General features: G+C 42.2%; 1 protein-coding gene across 1 annotated transcript in view; it reads right to left on the bottom strand.

Moving 5' to 3' along the window:
- LOC146813296 (CD209 antigen-like protein C) overlaps positions 1-23,490 on the bottom strand; it is a 242,709-nt gene extending 219,219 nt beyond the window's left edge. The window contains exon 1 of the mRNA XM_085614744.1: positions 23,419-23,490. Within this exon, the coding sequence (XP_085470870.1) occupies positions 23,419-23,488 (70 nt within the window). The 5' untranslated portion in view covers positions 23,489-23,490. The remainder of the gene's footprint in view (positions 1-23,418) is intronic.
- Between the last annotated feature and the right edge of the window lie 261 nt (positions 23,491-23,751).

Here is a 23,751-nt window from a genome sequence, read left to right as displayed (position 1 = left end):
ATCCTCGACATCGTTCCATCTGGATATAATCCATCTGGAGGGCTTCGAAAGGATGATTAGGAGGCTGAAATCCACCCTGCTCTACGGGAACACTTTTTCCTGGGTTGAACTGACAACATATCATACAGGTACGGACTTTTTGTTTAGCTGCTGTTCGTAAATGTTTATTAAACCAAATGTGTTGAATGCTGTCTAGCATGGCTTTCTCTCCTAAATGCGCCGGACTGTGAATTGTAGCTATAATGGCTTGGACCATAGAGTCGGGAAGAAACCATACAGATTTCTCCTTTGTCACCCATCCCTGATCTGTCTGGATCCCTCCTAGTTCAGTCCATTTCTTTATTTCTTCTGTTGTGGCATGTGACTGTATGTCAATTATATCAAGTGCGGGATCCTTAATCGTCATACACTGTATTGGTGTCCGAACTATTGTCTTTGTCATGTCGGATGTGCGAGTCTGAGCAGTCTGTTTAGCTGTTCTGTCAGCTAAATCATTGCCTTGAGAAATGATATCAGTAACCTTCGTGTGTGCTTTACATTTCATAATCGATATAGCTGTGGGCAGATGGATTGCGTCTAACAAAGCATGAATGAGAGACCCATGCTGAATATGGGTCCCATGAGAAGTTAAATAACCCCTCTCTCGCCAAAGCACCCCGAAGTCATGTACAACTCCGAATGCATAACGTGAATCAGTGTATATGTTAACTTTCTTACTTGTGGCTTGAATACAGGCTTGTGTTAGAGCAATAAGTTCTGCTGCTTGGGCTGACAAAGTATCTATACAGTTTGTTTCAATAACTTCAGTGTCTGTTGTGACTGCATACGCGGCCACTAAATCTCCTGTACTTGTTCTCATGCACGATCCATCTACATACAACGTCAGGTCTGGATCTAACAATGGAACGTCTGTTAAGTCTTGTCTGGGTTTCGTCTTTATTTCAATAACTTCAACACAATCATGAGCTAGTGGGTCTGTTCCAATTACAGGTAAAAGTGTAGCAGGATTCAATGTATTACAACGTCGGATCTCTATGTGTGGCTGAAACAACGTCAGTTCATAACCGGTAAGTCTTGCTATGGTCAAGTGTTGTGTTTGCGTTCGGTTCACAAGGACTTCTACTGCATGTGGTACTTGTACTGTCAATGGATGTCCTAACACTATGGCATCGCTTTGTCTGATTGCTAAAGCTGTTGCTGCCACTGATTTCAGGCACGCAGGCAAAGCCTGAGCTACGGGATCTAATGTACTGGAAAAATAAGCACATGGCTTGCGTGATCCTGCTTGTTCCTGAGTGAGTACTGACAAGGCAGTACCTTCGCGTTCTGTAACAAAGAGTGTAAAATGTTTGCTGTAACATGGTGTCGCTAAAACAGGTGCTTGACATAGAGCTTTCTTTAAGCTTTCAAAAGCTTGTGTATGTTCCTGGGTCCAAGGGAGGACAGTCGATGTGGCTGCCTCCTGTGTTGTCAACTGAATGAGTGGTTTTGCTAGAAATGCGTACTGAGGGATCCACTGCCTACAATATGAAGTGAGGCCTATGAAAGCCCGCACCTCCTTTTGTGTCTTGGGTATTGACATGTTAGCAATTAACTGAATGCGATCTGGTGTAAGCTGCCTTCCCTCCTTGGACAGCGAGTGACCAAGATAAATAACTCGCTGGACACAGAATTGCAGCTTAGAAGGAGACACCTTGTGCCCCTTGTCGGCTAGAAAATGTAAAACTGTCAGAGAAGCCTTTTCACATTCGGGTTCGCTTCGGGCGGTGATCAGCAGATCATCGACATATTGAAGCAAGGCAGTGTTAACTGGCATGTGGATACTGTCAAGTTCTCGTTTCAGTGCTTGGCTATAGATGCTGGGGCTTTCTGTAAATCCTTGAGGAGCACGTGAGAATTTAAAACTGCGCCCATTTAAACTGAATCCGAACAAATATTGACTTTCCGGATCTATGGGGACGCTGAAAAAGGCATTCTTGAGATCAATTACAGTAAAGAATGTTGCTTCAGAATCAATGGCTGTCAATAACGATGAGATATCGGGGACCACAGGAAATTGTGGCACAATGCATTTGTTTAATTCGCGTAAATCAATAACCAATCGATACACTGGCGGGGCTGTAGGATCTGTTCGTTTAAGAATCGGAATTATCGGTGAATTACATACATTGGAGTCTGTTTCTACAACTACTCCTTGGGCAATTAACTCGTCAATGATTTTCAGTAAAGCCACTACAGCATCTTGCGGTAACTTGTATTGTCGCATTCGTGGTAGTACCACTCCTGCCTTTAATGTGACTCGGTATGGTGTAATGTTCATGCAACCAACATCAGTAGGGCCTTGTGCCCATAGATGTGCTGGTAAAGTCTGTAATCGGTGATCCATGTCTCTGGATACATAATGACCTTTAAAATCCCGTAAAAACAATCGTACTCCTTCCGGAGAACAACAGATAATAGCCCCTAGGGCTTTTAATGTCTTTATACCTAACAAGTTTTCTGGACAAGATTTGGTAAGCAGTAAATCAGTAGTTCGTGTCAAGGGACCAATCGTAAGTGGAAGTGGCTGTGATACCTCATTAACAATAGGCTTTCCTGAGAAACCAAGGGAAACATTTTGAGAGCCTGAGAGGGGTGCCCCTGGAACTTCACTACGCTTTATTGTTGTTCGACTTGCCCCTGTATCGAGTAAGAATTTTCTATCTTGACCTAATAATTCACTATGTACATAAGGTCCTTCTTGATCTACAGGAATCTCAATAAGGGGTAAGTCAACTTCCCTCTCTAGGCTAGTTCATGCGTAACGCTGATACTCAGGATATTCATACTGTGCAGTCTGATACATTTGTCGTGTTGTGGTTTGTGTGGCAGTAGCAGGCAACGGTGGTGCAGCTGGCACAAACTGTATGGATTGTTGTGAGGCTGGCATAGACTGTTGCTGAGCTGGCATAGACTGTCCATGCTGCGTAGCTCCTTGTTCATTCTGATCCTGTCTGAGTGGTCGTGGTCTTTCTTTTGCAATACCTATAGCTATATTACGCTTCAGGACTTGACAATCGTGTACATAATGGCCTAGTTGTTTACAGTAATTGCATGTTCCCTTTACAGGAACTGCTGAATCTCCGGAATGTGTCACACCCTTTTTGTGACCATCCGCTGGTACTGTCTGGGAAACTAGCATTTTCATTTTTGTATCCTTCATACGTCTTTGTTCGTGTTCTTGTTCATCTCTAATTCTATTGTGATGATACTGTAACATTTGTAGCATTTGTGACGGAGTGTTACTTTGCCAGGTACTCTCAAATTTCAATATCCTATTCTTCACTGGAGGCAATGCATTTTCCACTAATTTTGTCACAAATAAATGTGGATACGACTCACTACTTGCTTTTATACCACTATTTACACCAAAACATTTTTCAAATCGGGCATAATAATCACTTGTGTCTTCATCATGCTTTTGTTTACAGGCTGAGATTGCACCCCAATCTTCCTTTTTCGTAGTTAATAAACGTGGCAGTACTTGTACTAGTAAACCTGGTAATGCTTTAACTTTATCCCCGAGCCCTGAACCTGCAGTTCGGGCCCTTTCCTCTGCTTCTAATGCTGTCCAATCTATTTTTTGGTCTCCCACTTCCCACTCTTTTTCTTTCAGCTTTTCATAAATGCCAGCAGGCATTAGCACCTTTAATATCGTCATAATATCAGGATAGGTATACTCTCCCATCAGTAACATGTCTTTAATTTCTCGGTGAAAACCCGCTGGGTCTTTGTCATGACTGGGTACTACTTTCTTCATTTCTAACAATTCAATTTTTGTTATGGGTGTGTATACAAATACACGGTGAAACTGATTGTCTTCGCCTTTTATTGGGTGCACTTCTCGTAAGGGATTTTGTCTATCCATGTAATACGGCATTCTTTCCTTGCTGGGCAGCGAGAAAGGATCTGGGCTTACAAAAAGGACGTACTGTTTACGTGACACTAAGATTTCTTTAATTAACTTGTTACTAGAACCTCTCCATCTATTCGTGAGTAGTTCCGTTAATATATCAGGTAAAGGACCAGGATCAGCATGTTGGCTCTTATATAATATAAGGAGTTGCTGAATCATATAGATTCCAGCTAAACGTTGTTCATCTGGACTGAGGTTAAAAAACGTGTGTGCTACGGTCTCATCACCGTATTTTCCAGGACTGTCAATCCAGTGGACGGCTGATCTGGCTAATTCTTGCTCATCCATGGAATCGAGGAGGTGGTAACCCCTTCGTTCTCGGAGTATTTTATCTACGGCTTGAAACAAATGTTCAGGAGACTTCAGATTTATTATTGGCGTCGGATACGTTCTGCTATTATTTGGACATACAGAGTGTATTGGATCAGAAAAACATCTAGTATTATTACAGGATCTTCCTCTACCTACATAGGCTATGGTCTCTGACTGTCTTACGGAATCCCCTGATTCGGACACTTCATCTTGCTCGAACTCGTCTGTTTCCAATCTTTCTTCATGAATACGTTCTATTTCTTTACGGATCTTTCGGCACATGGCTATTATACAATTTTGCTTATCGTGTCTCCCTTCTGATATATTCTGGCTCCATCTTGTAAGAATAAGCATGGCATTCGGGTCTACCCCCGGTCGGTCTTGATTTCTGATCACACAGTTTATGAGGAAACGTAACAGTTCCCCCTGTATCTCTACTTTCTGGAATTCCATAGCTCTATTAATACATTCTGGATCTCGCCCTGTTTGAACAAAATGATATATTTTATCTAGATGCGCAGTCATTCCTGGTAACTTCGCTAAATACCCTGCGGCTCGTCTGATGCGTAATGATGCCAGGACCATTTCGTCCTCTTTACCGACCACCGGGTCATATCTACAATCTATAAGAAGTTCCTTAAGCGCACGTTCACTTACGAATTTGGGTGTACGTGAATGCGCTGACTCTTGAAAAACAAGTTTATTTATTCTAGGTGGCGTAGAAGTATTGCTAACACCTCCCGTGGCCCCATCTGGGGCGTCGGGTGTGAATGGATTCGTCGAACGTGACACAGCAACTATAGGTGTGGACACCACTGTAGAATCGGTTGCGGAGACAGATGCGGAAACAGATGTGCTTGCCGAAGCTTGTGTCGGGACTTGCTGTTGCACAGGGACAGATACCTGATCCTGACGTTGAACCCCCCCGGCAGACGGTCTATGTGGTGCGGGGTTAGCATACTCGGGAGCTGCGTCATCTAGATATGAGGAAAGAAAAACATCTTCTGCGGTTCTGGGATGTCCTTTAGGATGTACCTTAATTGGAAATAATGGGGGTGGCAAGTCTTTCGGTATCTCTGGAGCAGCCTTAGGTAATCCTTCGGCTAGAAGGGGGTACATACCATTCATAAGGGCATTTCTTTGTCTATCTACTTGTTCTGATTTCACTCGGATACCTTCCTCAATTAATAGATTTTCTTGAACTTTATTTGAACTTTCTTTACTCTTCTCTTCTTGTCTACGTGCTTTTTCTGTACGTCTATGAGATTCTTTACGCCATAACTCAACAGCGTCTTTCTGTGACTGTCTGACTTTTCTTTTCCATAATTCTTCCTCGACTTTCATGATGCACTCTGCATCCCAGGTTCCCGCTGCGGGCCACCTTTGACTTTCTGGCAATCCCTTGGTGTAATCTACCCATAAATCAAGAAATAATATGGCATCTAAGCCATGCTTGTGATACATAAAGTGCCCTGGAGTGTCCCTAGGAGGAATAGGAACTGCTTCTTCAAGCACCCCTTTTCTAGTAGTAATCTGTCTTAACTTCGAAAAGAGCGGCATATTGACAACTGATCTGATACCTGGTCTTGAACACACTTAATACGAAAAACACAATAATGAACAATCACTCATACCACAATATGCAGGACATTTTAACACATTAAATATTGAACATAAAACATTATTAAAAAAATGACCAACAATGATGACAGTCTGCATAACTAATCACCAAGCAGAATTCTCGACAATAACTAGATACTTCGGAATACTTGATATACTGCCAAACAGTACATATACACTGCTAAACAGTGCAGACCGGATTTGTGTACCCAAATCCGTCTTGACCGGCACAACCTATGTGCGCGTCAACACGCCTCCCCGGCGATGGTACTCACCGGGTAGCTCCTTGAAACGGAAGGCCTCGGAGAATGGACTGGACTCGATGACTGCGGACATCGGACCCTCTGGACATCGGGACTTCGAAAACCTGGTGGGCCTCTGTATACCTCGGATCTTGCTCTCTCAGCTAGGCTCTGGTCGGGATACTTCGCACTTCTCACCGCCTCGTCTGGGTTGATCGCAGCCTCAGTCGCCCCCGCTTGACCGGAGGGAGCTACAGGAAATCCTGCTGGTACGCGTTATGGTCCGTCCAGCTGTGGCAGGAGACCGGGCCTGCAACGCACCGCCGGCGCGTGAGATGAGAAAGTGTCCCTGTTCGGGCGCCATTATGTGGTAAATATTCTTTTACCTGGACTGAATTTCATACGGAATCTTAAATAAAATAGCTCAGAATAATAAGAGGCAGAATCCGTGGTATAAGAGGTTTCTGAATGGGCTTTATTCCAAAATGGCCGACTCGAGTCGCGGCCTTCAGGTTCCGTCACCACGGGGGTTCAGGAAGTGAAGTACATACTTTATTGACAGGAAATTGCTTTTATAGATCATACATTACAATGAAACCAATGTAGAAGGCGTAACAATTGATAAGAGAAACGATACTGTAAGTGCGTAACCGAAAATGGGCGTAATAAGGAGTAAAAAGAAACATGATTGGTCATGATGTTGTGCATAGGTGGATCTATAAGATAATACTTGGCATAGATGCACGCGCAGCAGCATGACGTGTAATTGACGTGTAACTAGGGGGTGAAGGGGACTTGACATTTAGCTCTACATGTGGAGACAAAAAGTCTAGGGGGTCAAGTCAACCTAATCCCAAATCATATCTAACATCCTATGTTTAAAGAACTATGTTATCCACAAGGAAGGACTCTCGGACAGAATCTATTCTATACTGACTGTGTGTGCGTGCACAAGCGTCTAAGTGTCTATATGAGATGCGAGAGGCAGAAACTTTCCATGGCAACAGGGCTATGATTTACTTGCATGAGGACAGAAAAAACCGAGCCCTTTGCTTGGGAGCTAAAGGAAATGTTTACCTAAACTACTAGACAGGAATGCATCGGCTGAGGAGCAAAGTAGATAATTCGAAGGTGAAATACAGCTTCTTGGCAGGCAGGCGAAACTGGCCGAGGCAGGCACCGTTAGCTGCACAGGAAGTAGGACAAAGTTCATGGATACAGATGCGAGCTCAAACTGATGCTGTCAGAGGCAGAGAGCAGGGAAAGGCTTTGAGGACAGAATCGGGCCTACTCTGCCTGAACTGCAAAAATGGAGTAACTTTAGCCATATAAAGTCGGTGGCCTTTCATACTTAGGAATTGAATATCCAGCCCATTGATGGCGGATCTGACAGAGGACATGTTGATGGTGGACGCACATGTGTTTGCGTCTTCGAAACTGGAACTGGAGGGAACATACATGTGCTTGTAACATGCACATAGAACCGTTGGGGTCCAAGATAGGGGACATAACTGATCAGGAAAATCCACATTTCCACAACCTGAGTGCGGCTTTTGACACGGTTAATCACCGGCTCTTGATTCACCGCCTCAGGAGAGCGGGAGTGACGGGAACAGCGCTATTATGGCTGCAGTCCTTTCTAGAAGAGAGATCCTTTCAGGTTTTCGAGGGCAAAACCAACTCACGGCCCTTGCCCCTACAGTGCGGAGTCCCATAGGGCTCTTCACAGAGTCCCACTCTTTTTAATGCCTATATGGCCCCACTGGCTGAAGTGGTGGCCTCTTTTGGGATTCATATGGTAACCTACGCCGACGATACACAGTTGGTTGTAGCCTTGAACCACCCTAACCAACAGACCAATCTCCCCTCCTGCTTGCAAGAAGTTGTAAAATGGATGAGTCTATCCCATCTGAAGCTCAATGGGGAGAAAACAGAGCATATGATCCTGGGTAACGCGGTATGTGCATTCCCCAAAAATCTCTGGTCATCGACCTTGGGCCCAGCACCGACCCCCAAAACAGAGATCAAAAGCCTTGAAATCTGGCTTTACCAGAATCTCACCTTTAAAGCACAGGCAAGGAAAACGTCCGCCCAATGTTACGGCCTATTGAGAATCATCCGTAAAATTCTCCCCCTCCTACCGCCGTTTGCAAAAAGATTAGTGATTCAGGCCCTGATTTTGCCCAGATTAGATTATGGAAATGCTCTATATTTAGGTGCCCCTAAGGAGGTGATTTTAAAACTGCAGGTCGTACAAAATTGTGCGGCGAGGATGCTTACAGGCACCCCTAACCGATGTTCAGCCAGACCTGCATTACACTCTCTCCACTGGCTTCCAGTACAGGAGGGAATTCACTTTAAGGCTCCCTCTATAGCCCATAAGGCATTGACCGAAGGAAAGCCCAGAATCACAAATGCTATGATCCGACCCCACGGGGCAAATAGGAAACTGCGCTCAAATGAACTTCACTGTTGCCATGGTCCCCAGAATCAAGAAGGCGAGAAGTGGCAGAAGGCTTTTTTTGCTAAACGCTTCCAAACTCTGGAATGACCTCCCACTACATCTACGGAGGGAACCGAACCATCTAAAGTTCCAGAAACAACTTAAGACCTGGCTCTTCCCCTAAAAGATCAGCGCCCCTAGCCCCAGACGTTCACAGCGCTGGGGTGCCTCCGGGTAGCCATGCGCTATACAAGTGCCAATACAATACAATACAAAGACCTTTATAAGTGACGTATATGAATTTCACTTGGAAATTGGATGTGTATTGGTATATATGTACAAGTAAAGCTCAGAGTTAAACTTTGTGTGTTATGGGAAGGTCATAGTAAGGACTCCCAGGAAGCTGAACATTTTCGATATTTTAGGTTGTAAGCCAAGAGGGGGGGTGTCACCAAGTCACTAGGGAGGGCTGACATGCCTGCCTGGGTACAGCCCCCAAACTCATTTGCCATGCTAATTATATGGAATGTCCACAATGAATAAGGCGGTACCGATTTAGTAAGGAAATGTGCTATTTACATATTGGGCAGTCAATTTGTATTTGATTATCTAATGGGCAATCAATGGTGGATGTGTTAGTGATATATCAATGCTTACTTAATATAACGAGGCAACAGTTCAATTACACGGACTAAAAATGCAGAATTTGTCAATTTCACACACTTCTAAGTTAAAAAAAATTGCAGTATTCTACATTATACAATTTTGCATAATTGTCGGCTGTGGGAGACTGTTTTGTCCCAAAAATGTTTTGATCAAGAGACAGCTTCAGCACCGATCAGTGTCCAGACAGTTTTGTTATGTACTACTTTTTAGGTCTGGCCTAGGGACACCCTTAGCTGTATTGCCAGCCTTATGTTTTTCGAAAACAATCACGATAAACATACATTCTTAGATACATACATAGAAGGGCTATGAGCCAACACCGATCTCTTTGAGTTGGAATACAGTGTTGGAGGAATATGCTGCAATAGATATATTATCCTACTTTGGAGTGATGTCACTATTAAGGGGGGCTTGGACCACTAACACGGGGCACATGGGCTCCTCACAACACCCGGGGGCTATATTATTATTTACTTAGCGAGACCGCTTAGTACATCTCAGACAGGCTGTGGAACCGAGATATACACGACTTTCATCTAGACATGTGTCAATGCTATTATAACTGTGTCTTGCCGAGTGTGAGGGGGGATGGTTGGTGGGGTAAGTTTTGTTATGTTGATGTAGATGTATCGGATATTGATAGTGTAGGGAACATTCTTGATGAGCTAGGTGAAGGGACAAGTAGACAGCAAGAAGATTGCGTGTCGGAGACCCGAGGAGGGACAGGAGTAGGGAAGTCTCAAACAGTGGTGAAAAAATCTGTGGAGAAGAAGAAAGCTGCTGGAAAACGGAAACAAGAGGCACTTGAAACAGATGATGAGGATGAACAAACAGAGGGTCGAGTTCTGAGAAAGAGAACTTGGATTGGAGAAAGAAGTAATAAAGAAATAAAGCCGAAAAAGGTGTTAAGAGGAGACCGTTGGCCTAATAACAGAGTTAAGAGGCTGAGATACAAAATAATAAGAGCAAATACATCGAAAGCTGAACAAGTGAATGAAGTTTCGAGTCAAAGTTCAAAAGCTGAAGGAGAAGAATCAAAGGAGTCAAACGAACCAGTGGAAATAAAAAGAGTAAGAAGACCCAACCAAAAGTTGAGGAAGATACTGGTGAAATTCTGAAAGTACTCTTGACTGACATTGGAGAAGAGTCGAGTACTGAGGATCTTGACGTTGGAGATCTAATACAATTTGATGTTGAAGAAATTGAAGTGAAGAATGATAAGTATCCAAACTGAGTGAAAGAAGGATTCACTTGGATCAAGTGAACGGAAAGATCATTTGAATAAACTGAAAGCTGAAGAATTATTGAAGAATTAAAAAAGTTCAAACAGTAGTGGAGTAGTAGAGACTAAACTAAAATGGCTAACATAGAGGATAATAGAAATAGATGTGCTTTCTTTAAGAGGTGGTGTAGGATGTGCTGCTGTTGTACTGGATTATTAATGCTTCTATGGGGTGTTTTAGTTTTATTAGTTACTTTTAAAGTAGAATTTGGAATGCATACAGAGAATGTGACAAATGTAGAGAAGAATTCACAAAAAGTAGTTCCAATTAGAAGTAGTAGTTACATACACAAAGATAGGTCAATTAATAATTTTTTCTAGTAATGTTTTTTCTAAACTGTTATATGAATATGTGAAGACAATGGAAGTAAGGGATTGCTCGTTTGTATGCAATTACCTGCATCCGTTTCAGAGGGTGTTACTTATCACCATTTACCAGCTACATATGGTATTTCTTGTAGTATTTTAAGTAGTGTTTTTTATTTGTTAGGGAAAGTAGATTATAAGATGTCTAACAGAGATAGTATTTTTGGGCACTTGCCAATGAACAAAGAGCTGAATCCAGCTAAAGAAGCTAACACTTTTGGTGAGATTTTTATTGAAGAAAAAGGATTAACATTAGATTACATTTTTAAGAATAATTTAACTTGCAGTTTGAAAGAAGAGGAGAAAGCTTTCCTGGATATGGTAGAGGAAAGGAGAGTGAACATGCATGAGAAAGTGGGAAAATATGAAGTGAGTGAGACAATTTGGGACATTGAGATGGGAAAAGAGTTGAGAAATGGGGCTAGTCCAACATTAGCTCTAGATGCACCACAGAAGGGTAAACTTTGCATTACAAGAAGGAAATCCCAATATGATACATATTTTGTGGGGACTAGTGAGTGCCATGATACATACTTCATTGCGACAGGTTGGGGTTTCAGAGGTGGAGAAGATACAATTTTTTCAGGAGTGTACTATGTTTGTGGGAACAAGGCTTATTACAAGTTGCCGGACCATTGGTATGGCACATGTTATGTGGGCCTGGTTTTTCCTAAGATTTTTCATACAGATAAAATAAGAGATGTAGAAGATATTAACTTATTAACACGTTTTAAGAGAGAAACTTGGTCTGAAATTGTGGGTGATATTTTTGGGGTTTTGATTCCAGCAGTGGGAATTTCTTTAAATGCTTATGGAATTCGGAAACTGTCCACAGTGGTTGATCGCTTATCGACAAATACCGCAGGAGGGTTTCTTTTGGTGAATACGGAGTTAAGTGCCGTACGTGCCATGTCTATGCAAAATCGACTTGCCCTTGATATTCTATTGGCCAAGGAGGGTGGAGTCTGTGGAATATTGAAAGTTCAACATTGTTGCACTTACATTCCTGACGAAAGCAGAGACCTGAAGGTCTATATTAGAAATATTACTGATTTGCATGAAGAATTAGTACCACTTGAAGCTGGGAGTTTGTGGACTAAAATAGCTAATAAAATGATAGCTGTTAAGGATTTTATTGCAAAGATAGGTAGTACTATTGTAGGTAGAATATTGTTTCCCTTGTCTTGTATAATTGTGGCTTTATTAATAATACGATTGGTGTGTGTGTGTTGTAAAAACAGGGGAGGGAGAATTAAATTGAATAAGGAAAAGAAAAACAAAAGGTCGAAAAGAGAACCACAAGAGATTGAATTAGAAGAATTGAGGGAGAGTGTTTATTTAGAGACAAAAAGGGATGATGAAAGAGTGACTGGTGTTTAATGTTGTGTAAGGGGAAAAGACATTTCTGATTTCTCCTAAAATGGGACTAAATTTTCACTAATTTTTTTTTTTTTTTTGGGGGTTTATTTGGTGATAAAATCACCAAAGGGGGGATTGCTGGAGCAGAGTTTTCATTTAGAAAATTCAGGGGTTTTTGAAGCTCTAGTATGTCTATGCGTTTTATTAAATATTAATAAATAACAATTAATTATTTGTCTTGTGCAAGTGTTTTTTTTTTATTAATCAATCCGTTTGTCTTAACATAAGAGAAAGTTACACGAGGGTTAGCATACGTGTGCTGTTTCTGTTTTCTAAAAAATAACGTGCAAGTTTTCATGTTTAAACGTTGCTGTGTGCTGTTTATTTTGAGCACAAAACGCTGTTTGAATTAATGCTTTTTTATGTCGCGAGAGCTAGATAAATGCATACACATAAAGGGTATTAGTGGGGTTAACACTGTTTAATCATTATGCTGTAGTAACGTTGTTTTTATTTCTTTTAATTGAGATGGTCTATTGTGGCCTATGGAGGCCTAGTCCATGATGGCTGATTTTGTGAGCCTGGCCTCGAGTGAATATGTGAAAGACGTGACGAGGGAGAACCCTGCTGGAAATGGTCTTGAAGTTGGCTGACCATGGTCCTTGAATGAAAATTTCCATGAGGACGCAGCAGTTTTGGAGGATCTCCAAAAGAAATGGAACATCATGGGTAGCCTTGGGAGACAAAGAAGTTTTAGAAATGAACAATGAACTGTGGCTCGGCTGCCGAGGGAAGTTGAACAAATCGGATACTTTAATAGTATCTTGGTTCCTGTTCCGTAGTTTCCGTCTTGTGACTTTTCCTGAGCGGAGATTTTCAGATGTAGCAATGTTACATTTCTTCCTTCTCGCTCTGCTTAGTGATTCAGTGTATTTTGCAAACTTTATGTGTGTTTCCATTGTAATTTTTACTATAAAAAATGTTAGCTTAGGGAGGGATTTGCCACTTGCCATTTTGCCTTTGCCGCGTGAATCTGCGTTGCTGAGGATCGATGCTGAGGACTTCGTCTTGAGAGACTTTACCGAGAGACTTGTCCTGACCCGTTCTGACACTTAGTTAGAATAGGTAACTATGAGAAATGATTTATTCTGATTGATTTACTTTGACTAATTTTAGATAAAGCAATATAATTTTAAACATGGTGTTGAATTTTCTTTCTTGTCAATTATTGGGTTTATATTTCTGATCATTATTGTATATGTTGTGTAGATTATGTTATTGATTAGGACAGTCACAAAACCAGATCTGATCGACCTGATATTGATGCAGGGTGTTTAGGTGTTTTCTTTCCACAGGTTTATTGCTGGTAGAGTATTTGAGCGTGTGTTAGTGAAATGGGCCCTAGCGTATGATGAGTGTATGTGCGTGTAACTGTGTGATTACTCTATCCGTGGTAGTGGGCATATTTTAGATACCCTGATCTCTATCAATAGAGCTAATTGATCATGATAGGCTATGCTGAACTACTAGTGTAGATGAAAATTCCGGGAATTACCTGTACTGGCTTGCTGTTAATGATTCATATAACGGTTGCAGACTTCTGTGCATAGTTATGCAGATACTCTCATAGACCTTCGGCAATATAAATGTGTCTATCTCTAATCTGGTTGTAGCTATGTATAACTAAGTTATGTACCAATATGATTGTGTTTTGCTCTACAATGTATAGCGGATTACTGTGTAAAATCAATAAAAACATTTTTTTTTTTAAAAGGGACGGCAGAAGGTCGATCCCACACTTTGCGAATGGAATAAAAAGACTTGTGGTGGCCCTTAACACTGCAACAAAAAAAAAGAAAAAAAAACGGCTCACACCCATCCTCACCCATTGGCCTGGTCTGCTGTCTCTCATAGTTTGCTTCCGCCCACCCAGCATATAGTGATAGAGTAGTGAACCAGCCCACTTTACCCACTGGCTACCTTTGATTGTGAGTGACAGCATCGAAAATCAGTGCACTGCACTTTACACCTTCTCTGGAGCGGCACTGGAGGCGGGGAGCAAGCAGTGTGGAAGGAACATCAATGCAGGATACCACATTATTATAAATATCTGAAATAGCATTATGAAGATGGCACAATCAACTCCATAAACACAATTCTTTTTTCCTCAATTCAGTATGGCCACTGCAGTCTTGCTTCTATCCCCTTTGAGACTGCAGGACCAACCACAGGTTCTGACAGAAGTGCTTTGGGGCTTCAGATAATCTTGTATAACTAAAGCCTTATTATGCACATTGTCTTACCCTTTCATTTGTGGGTAGGTTATCCTGTTTAAACTCCCTTGAATGAGTCCCCCTCCCCCGCCCGTAGTAGCAGGTCCTTGCTCTGTCGGGTGTGCCCTGCCGATAACAATCAATGGATAAGTGGTACCTCATGTGTAGGTCTCCCGGTTATATGATTTTTATCTTTTTAGACATTCCCTGCGTATCCATATATATTTTTTTCTCATTTTATCTGTATTTATGCATATTTATTTTCTGTGTAGTATAAAACATTAGGCTGCAATGGGTATATTTCCACATTTATTTAACCAACAGATGTTTACTCATGTTTGAATGTCCAATGAGTTTAACCTGTTACAGTACAATGCAGCCATCGGAAATCATTTGCATTGTACAGCAGCTTCAACAGCCGCACTTATTTCAGCTCAACTATGGAAATCTTTATTTAAACTCTGCTGCCTGTCAGACTGCGCAGCGACGGACCTAGCACGCAAGACGGAATCATCCAACAGAAAACCTATTTTCTGTATTTGATTGTATTAAAAAATTAATAGAGACAGGAAAATAGATGGTTTTCTGTCTGCATGAACCTGTAAAAATCAATGAAAAGGGAAAACTGAGAGCCTTAGTTATAAACTGCCATCTTTAATCTACCTATCAACAATGGGGAAACAATCAAAGGACACATAAATACAGTAGATTTTGTCATGCAATTTCATTGAATTTCATTTAATTGATTATTACCTAACCACATTTGAAGATGGCGGGTGAAGGCAGAAAGTGAGGGCTCCAGTAAAGACCTTCTTTACTTTCAAGTTATACTTTTTGATGCCTTTTGGTTCCTAGATAGACGCGATGCCAGCTTGTTAGAATTAGTAGAGCACTTAACATGCAGCTAACAGGACACCAGGCTCCTCGGTGGTTCTGAGACTTTGCAGCTCACAGAACACAAATTATTTCTCTCGGCTCTTTTAAGTCTAGTACCATGCTGACCATCAAGGGGGTCCCGCAGGGCTCTTGTTTGAGCCCTACATTATTTAACATCTATGTTGCCCCTCTTGCCGAGATTGTTAAAACCTACAGATTTGAAATACTATCAAACACTGATGCTCCTCAGCGTGTTATTCCATTTGATAAAGATCTGAATGAAGTTAAAGATTGTTTTTTCAAAGGCGTAAAAGCAATTGCAGACTTGATGACCCTCAACTGTTCACAATTAAACAGTGATAAAACAGAGATTATGCTGTTTGTCAAGGCCCAACAACTTTGGTCTCCGGAAGGGTGGGCCCGGAACTACGGCATGCACGCATTCCGAGGCAGTCAGTTCGGCATCAAATTGGATCGACCATTATCGGTGAAGGAGCAGGTCGCGTCCACTAGTGGCCACTGTTTCAACAGGATGCGCTTGCTGAGCAAAGCTTCCTCTTTCTGCCAGGAAACCCTTCGGCCAGGCACGGCTTGTCAGTCGATTGGACTATGGGAATGCGCTGCTTGCATCAGTAAATGAGACTCTGATGTCCAGAATGCAGGTCGTCCAGAACACCGCAGCTCGGCTTCGCAGCCTTCCTTCCAGCTCTGCGCCTTTACGGAGAGCCTGACATTGGCTGCCAGTGAGAGAAAGAGCAACTCTCCGACTCTGCTGCTTGATGTACAAATCCTTCATGTGGAAAGGCCCCAGGCACTTACACCAGAATCTCACTTATTACTGTCCAGTCAGGAACTTGAGATCTAAGGATAAAGCGTTACTTATCGTCCCCCGTGTTCGTCTGCTTAGTTGCTGAGGCAGGTCTTTTTCTTACCTTGCCCCGTCCTACTGGAATAATCTACCCTATCCCATCCGTTCCTGCACAGATCATGTCAAATTAAGGAAACTTCTTAAGACAGCTCTATTTTAATTTTGCATATTAGCTTTCCTGTGTTTAAGAAAAGTGCTGAAATACACTGTTGGGTGTGATTCATGCGCTATACTAAATTAAAATAAATTAACATAACATACCATAACAGGCATAGAATCAAGACTGACTGGAGCTGTAGTTAGTTCATTTGGAATTTTAAAGTTGGCTTTCATCTCTTTTTTCGGTCTCGCCTGACCCAGCGCATGCGCTGGTCTGGCGAGACTTATTGAGAGGGCTCCAAAAAGTGCTACCAGGCCAGCCTAGAGCTACAGTGCATGTGCGCGGGCGCGCGCGCCGCGCTTTACCGCGATTACTTTCACTTTCGTGGCCGCGCGGCCGCTTTGAGGTGTGATCGTGATCGCGATCACTTTCACTTTCGCGGCCGCAGGGCCGCTTTGCATAGCCAATTGGTCTCGCTTTTGGGACCTTATAAGTATTTAGTTATGCAACTGTTGCATGGCTAAACACTTATAAGGTCCCAAAGGCGAGACCTATTGGCTATGCCAATGCTTGTTATCTCTTCTTTTTATTCCCTGTATGCCAAGTTCTTTTTTAGGTTTTTATATTCTTTATTAGTTGTTGTCTGTTGTACCTGCTGCTCAGCCAGTGTGAGGGTGGTGTGGAATGTTGGTGTGGATGATGCTGCGGAATGTTGGGTGAGTGAGGCTGGCAGCTGGAGAATGGGCTGAGCAGCAGAAAGGCTGCTCCTGGTGGGGGTCTCTGTACCCTTTATCTGGAACCGACTACTTGGATACATACTACCTTAAGTTTACCTGGAACTGGATCCTCGTTTCATTACAGCATTGTCCTCCCTGATATTTTGTTTCATTTGTAATTTCCCTTTTCCTGTTTCAATATTTCCTTCCCACAGCTTCCGACAGTGTGGGTACAGCTTCCTGCAGTGCTGGCTTTATTCCTTTACACACCTGTGCAGCTCCATGTATTCACTTTGTCTCCTGAGCCAGCCTGTTGATGTGTTCAGGAAGTGGCTGTGTTAAGGGGACGAATCACACCCTTAGTCCTTGCACAGCCGCTGAATCTAACAAGTAGGAAGCATCCGTGACCTCTTGTGAGTGACCTTTGCCCTTCCTATGCCTCCTGGCTGCTGTGCTCATCAGTATGATTTGTGGAAGGGACACTGCAGGGGAGAAGAGGTGTTTCTGCTTCTTGCCCCTGCTCACATCGACAGGTTGTAATGTTCACTTGCTTTTACAGAGGAGCATCAGCTTATTTAAATGAGTGTCAAATTGCACCTGGCCATGGGCGTGGCCCCTTCGCTCCTGCTGATTACTGCTGGGGGCAGCTGTCTGGCTGCTGCCAATCATCGCCCAAGATGCAGCTGTTTGCTAGATGCATGAAAACAAGCATTGCTACTGGCAACGCTGTGCACTTCCTCTTGCTGTGCTGATGCCCTTGCTGCGGCCTAGCAGTGGGGTTAAACGCCTGCCATGCCTGCTGTACTAGTGGGTATACATGTGTGTATATATATCTATATGTATATATATATTCCTTTTACGTGTTTGTGTGTGTAAAGAGAGGGGGAGCGGGCGCCCCTTGTGATGCTCCTTCACACGCTCCACCTCCACTGTGGATGTAAAGACAGCTCCACTGCTGTGTCCTTGCAATGCTCGTCCTACCTGTGAGAAAGGATTGCACCTGCTCCCCTTATCTCAGAGCTGGTTATGGCTTGAAGGAGCCTTTTCAATATACAACAGTAAAAACTATTGGCTTAGTCAGTGCTTGTTCTGCTGTTTCTTCACCACTGATACCAGCGGTGCAGGCACAGGAGCCGCGCCTTGGCATAGCCATCACTCTTGGGTACCACGCAGAACCAAAAACACAGGTGGAGGGTGGAATCCATGTGAGCCTCTCTGCCACGTGCAGCTGGAAAAGGTCCTGGTTGTCATTCTTGGGATTGCTCATCCTTATGGGATGTAACATTAGTGTAGCACTAAGAGTTTTAGCTTATGCAATGACGTGGCCTCATAGGATTGTACGTTTTTTTTTGCTTTTTTCTGAAGAACTGAATTGTTAAAATTGAACTGGAGTGAGCTACAGCCATTAATGCACATTTAAAAAAAACCTGTTCTTAGGTTTAAAGCCACTGCTTCAAATCTTCCTAAAAAATGACTTCCATTGGTATGCATCCAGCCTTTATGGATTGTGCGTGCGTATTTGACGCCTTTAACTGTTCAAAGCTCAGGTCTCTTAAGACCGAGATGGTGTGGAAGATCCATTGGTCAGCCTACGAAAAGAGCTGCGCTGGGATGTTTCATGGAGGACACGTGTTGGCCCCAATGGGAACGCACTGAGCCAAATTGATCCATTAGAGGGATCCACCAGCGTTGTATCCTGGTGCCTTTTGTATTTACACTTTATATTAATGACCTGGCGGACCATTTAGTTAAGAGGGGAAGGACTCAACTATTTTGGGCAAGCGGCCGATAACCGTGCAGCTCTACACGGATGGCGTCATTCTGCTGGATAAAACTGCAAATGGTCTCCTGGGTCTTATAAACCAATTTACTTCCATTATGAATAATGTTATTTGTAACACCGTTCTAACAAAGACATTTACTATGATTTGTGGGCCAAATAAAACAAAAAAGCGTATTTTTTCCATAGAGGGCTCTGCTGTGGTGTGAGTTGAGACTTCTATATATGTAGGTATCAGCGATCTCAGCAATTCTCCAGACCTTTAGGCGATTTTTACATTTATACAAAAACTTGGTCACTAGCCCATTAAAGAAATTGAACATATTATACAAGAGGAAATGACTGTGCACTGCCACAGACTGAGCTGGTTTGTGGAGATATACAGTGGCAGACCAAATGTGGAAAGCTGAGAATAACTCTTGATGGTGGCTGCTGGCGGTCCCACAAGGCTGCTCATCCCATATATACGCCACACTGAGCTGGGATTGCCTTTGTTGGGATCTAATTAAAATCTGTCCACTTCTATTAATGGGTTTCTGTGTAGTTGAAACAGGAGCCTCACCTCACAAACATATTATAAAAGATTGTTTTAATTAGGGCAAGGATCTGCACGTTCCTTCGCCAACATACCTGAAAACAATATTTGCTGGGGTTGTCAGAGCTTTTTAGTAACCCAGAAAGAATAATGGCCTCAAGTAAGCAACTGCTCACGACTAATCTTGAAGATACCAGATTAGCAGAAGAATTGAACAAATCCTCAATTCAGGAACATTTAGATCTATTGACAGGGAGGGAACAGGAGCCCGCCTTCTGATGGTTGTAAATCATCAACACAGATTTTATTGAACATGTCTTAGATTGAACGCTGTGCATGTTTTGACTGCAGTCTCTACTTGTGGTACTTGGTTTCTCATTGAACGCCCATGCAACAACCGTAATGCATCGAGCACTTTGCACCTCATAGTTTTCTGTACATTCTATACTCTGCTTAGGAAATGTTGTATTTTGCCATTATTGCGACATTTAAAGATCACAGGGGTAAGACAGGGGTCACTGGCTTCACAATAACTAGCAAAGGAAGAAATCTGCTCGGCTATCATTCAATTAGTTCAAAGAATTGAAAAAACTAAATGTAATTGTTCAAAGTGCTCTGAAATTAAGGAAGCGCTTTGGTTGGTTGTTAAGTGTATAATAAATTGTTTAAACGGCTTGTCTACAAGAAATTATTTTTAGTCTGTTAAGCTTTTATACACTGAATGCTTTTAATTCATTGTTTCCTAAGGCATTAATTGTTTACATCTAATCAATATTTTATATGTGTTGTTTTCTGCACTTTCATGGCTGCTGTTTCAAGGCAAATAAAGACACTTTAACCGACTGCCTGATTTCCCTAACAAAGTACTTATGTTTTCAATCAAATCTGATAATGAGTTAAAGCATGACTAACAAAGGCCCTACTGATGTGCCTGGAAATTATGCCTAGATGACGCCAATTTGATCGTACCAATGCAGCTTTAAAATGCCCAGCAGGAGAAAACAGTCTTGAAACCGAGCAAGAATGTTTCATCCGCTAAATAAAAAGGTTCTACAACTCCCATATGTGCGAGTTTCAAATAATAGTCATTCACAGGTTTCTCTGGAACAGATTTCCTACACTCTGGTCAGATTTGAGTGGAAATTAAAGTTACATCTTTTCAATGAATTCAACAAGAGCCCCACAATTCTGTAGAAAAACGACCTTTGGTACACCCATGATAATCATTTTTAGTGACCTTTTCAACATTTGTTTCTCTAATTATACGATCAAAATTAGACCCTAAAACTTCAGACACTAGAAAATTAATAATTTGACTAAATTGAACCTAAATGATAGATGCTATCCTTAGCCACATTTGAAAATGTTTCTTAAAGTTTCATACAGCCTGATGGACCAAGCACATGTTTATAGTCTTATGTGGCAATGATTTCAGAGTCACTTTCTTGTGATCATAAAGTTTGTGTCTGGCAATAAAGTGCCTTCCTCCTCCAAACACTTTCCTCTGCACTCTTTCACCCAGCTTCTTAAAAGTAGTTACATGCTGCTTTGCCCTAATAAGTTGTATTCTAAAAAGGCTTTTTAAAAACTCGGCTTCAGCTTGACTTTTTGATGGATATTTGAGTAGCTACTAACACTCACTTTCTTCAGAGGCGCATGCAGCGCTAAGGCAGGTGTAAGCAGCGTTTGTGCTTGTATAGGCACTGCACCGGTTAGAATGTTAGTGTTAATTTTGTTCACTTTTGTGCATAGTAATACCAGCTGCAAACAGTAAACGTGTGGTGATACATCAAGTAAAACAGGCGTAAAAATAAGAACGTTTTTAGAAGAATCTCAAAATCAGGCTCTGAAACGTGGAAGGAATGCGAAACGCTATTCAAATGTAATTTCTTCAGTGGAGTTTTTCCACAGAAATTTAGCTCAGAACTTTAGCTGAGTACCTGGTTCTTTGATATGATTTTAATTTCTCACTTTGATACGCACTGATAACAATGGTCCACTGCTCCAAGACACAAAGTGCGCTCTAATTACTGGTTTACTAAACAAGCTTCATGGAGGTTATGCACGCTTACTCATGGAACCTCCTGCTAGTATACATTTATTCATGTAACCTCCTGCTAGTATGCATTTACTCATGGAACCTCCTGCTAGTATACATTTATTCATGTAACCTCCAGCTAGTATGCATTTCTTCATGTAACCTCCTGCTAGTATGCATTTATTCATGTAACCTCCTGCTAGTATGCATTTACTCATGTAACCTCATGCTAGTATGCATTTATTCGTGTAACCTCCTGCTAGTATGCATTTATTCATGTAACCTCATGCTAGTATGCATTTATTCGTGTAACCTCCTGCTAGTATGCATTTATTCATGTAACCTCCTGCTAGTATGCATTTATTCATGTAACCTCCTGCTAGTATGCATTTACTCATGTAACATCCTGCTAGTATGCATTTATTCATGTAACCTCCTGCTAGTATGCATTTATTCATGTAACCTCATGCTAGTATGCATTTATTCATGTAACCTCATGCTAGTATGCATTTTATTCATGTAACATCATGCTATCTTGCAAGAACATCATTGTGTCAATGATAAATCATATTCATTGCAAGATAACAAATGGAAATTTGCGTAAAAACTAACACCTCTAGGTTGTCTGCCACTTATCAAAGCACCCTTAGGTGTGTGATATTTTTAATTTAATTTAAATTAAATTAATATTTAATTTATTTGATCTACCTTGATAACCAGGATTTGACCAGAGTTCCATCAACATAACTCATATTTTTGGTGACTACTCAGCATCAAATTAATAATTACTGGTCCTGAAGAAGATACTTGTCTGCCGAAACATTTTTCAACACAATGCACACTCTGCATTTGTCAGGGGCAGCTACTGGACTTTGTACATTAATTAAATAAAATCACTTCTAGTGTATTGTCCTATAACGCTTTTCTCTGCATTTTGTCAAAGCTTAACAGTGTCTGTTGTCTATGCAGTTCCAAAGTTAGTAACCGTTTATCAGCGTCCCAGTTTTCTGAACCTTCACTGATTTTCACCACATGCCTTTGCCATTAATAGCTAATTTGCATTTTTTTGATAAACACATTTATGTAGGTATGGGACAGGACAGCCAAGATGCAAAATTCACCAATGCATCTTTACACTTTCTGAGAAGGATCAGGTGGTTTCCCATGCGCAGTTGGCTAAAGGGTGAAACAAGAAGATGTTCCCGTTCTGTGAAGTGGACTTGACCGCCCGTCGGAAAAAAAAACATTCTACCAATTCCTATCCCTCCTTGCATGCTGACATTTTGTTTTAAAGTGCCACCATGCACAGGGTGAAAGCTGTCCTATAGACCAAGCTTCCACACTGAAGAGAGGTTCCCATCCCGCGGTGGCTGGTGGTAACATGTCAACCATTGCAACCCTGGAAGCGGCATCCAAGCACTAAAGCATCTCATTGTGACCCGAGGAAGTATCTTTCTCATCCCCTACTCTTGGCTATTCAGAATAAGCCAAAGACAGCCCTGCAGCAGTCAGAGAGACTTCTCTGATCCCAGAGTGCATTGCAGCTTGCACAGTTGCAGCTGCAAATACTGTAACTTTACACATTGCAAGTTCTCTGAACGCAGTAGTATTCCATACATAAGGCCCTTAATGCTTAAAACTACAATAATGGATCAATAGTGTTGCAGCATTGACTCTCCTGAATCCCCCTCTCCACTGCGGCTCTAGAACCCTGTGATTCTGTTCATCTACATATCTGACAGTGGTAAGGACCAATCTTCCGCCCCCTCCTCCATCAATACAGTGACACATTTCATCAGTGGACTTAGAGCTTAGGCTGGTGCAAGGGTTTCCATGTCCTGCTCACAGAGGTATTTACCCCATCACGCAAAGAGACAGCATTTCATGGTGGTGGTGGAGGAGGCAATCTGCCCTCCCACTGCTACTGAGCACAATCATTGCATAACCCATAAACTGGTAATAACTTGAAGAAACGTCATCAACAGACCCAAGTCCTGTCGCTCCCGGCTTCGTCTGAGTCTTGCGGCAGGCCGCTCGCCCTCCTCTTGAACCGCCATCTCAATCTGGTGGAGGGTCGGGGAGTCAGCTTGGTTACTATCTTGTGTTGATGTAAAGTCAGCAGCCCCAGAACCTGTTCATCTTGACAGGAAGAGGAAACCACATCTAGGCCAGCCCCAAATGCTCACGTCCAGCACAGGGTTTTAGACGGAAGAGACTGACCTGCACACTACAAGGCATCTATTAGGGGCAACGCAGGGACTTACAAGAAATCCGCAGGAGGATGCAATGACGTCACTCGAACTTTGGTGCTGTATGCTGA

The sequence above is a fragment of the Triturus cristatus genome, chromosome 7 (assembly GCF_964204655.1).
Source record: "Triturus cristatus chromosome 7, aTriCri1.1, whole genome shotgun sequence".
In the NCBI taxonomy this organism is placed as follows: Eukaryota; Metazoa; Chordata; class Amphibia; order Caudata; family Salamandridae; genus Triturus; species Triturus cristatus.
This window is presented reverse-complemented; position numbering and strand designations above follow the sequence as displayed.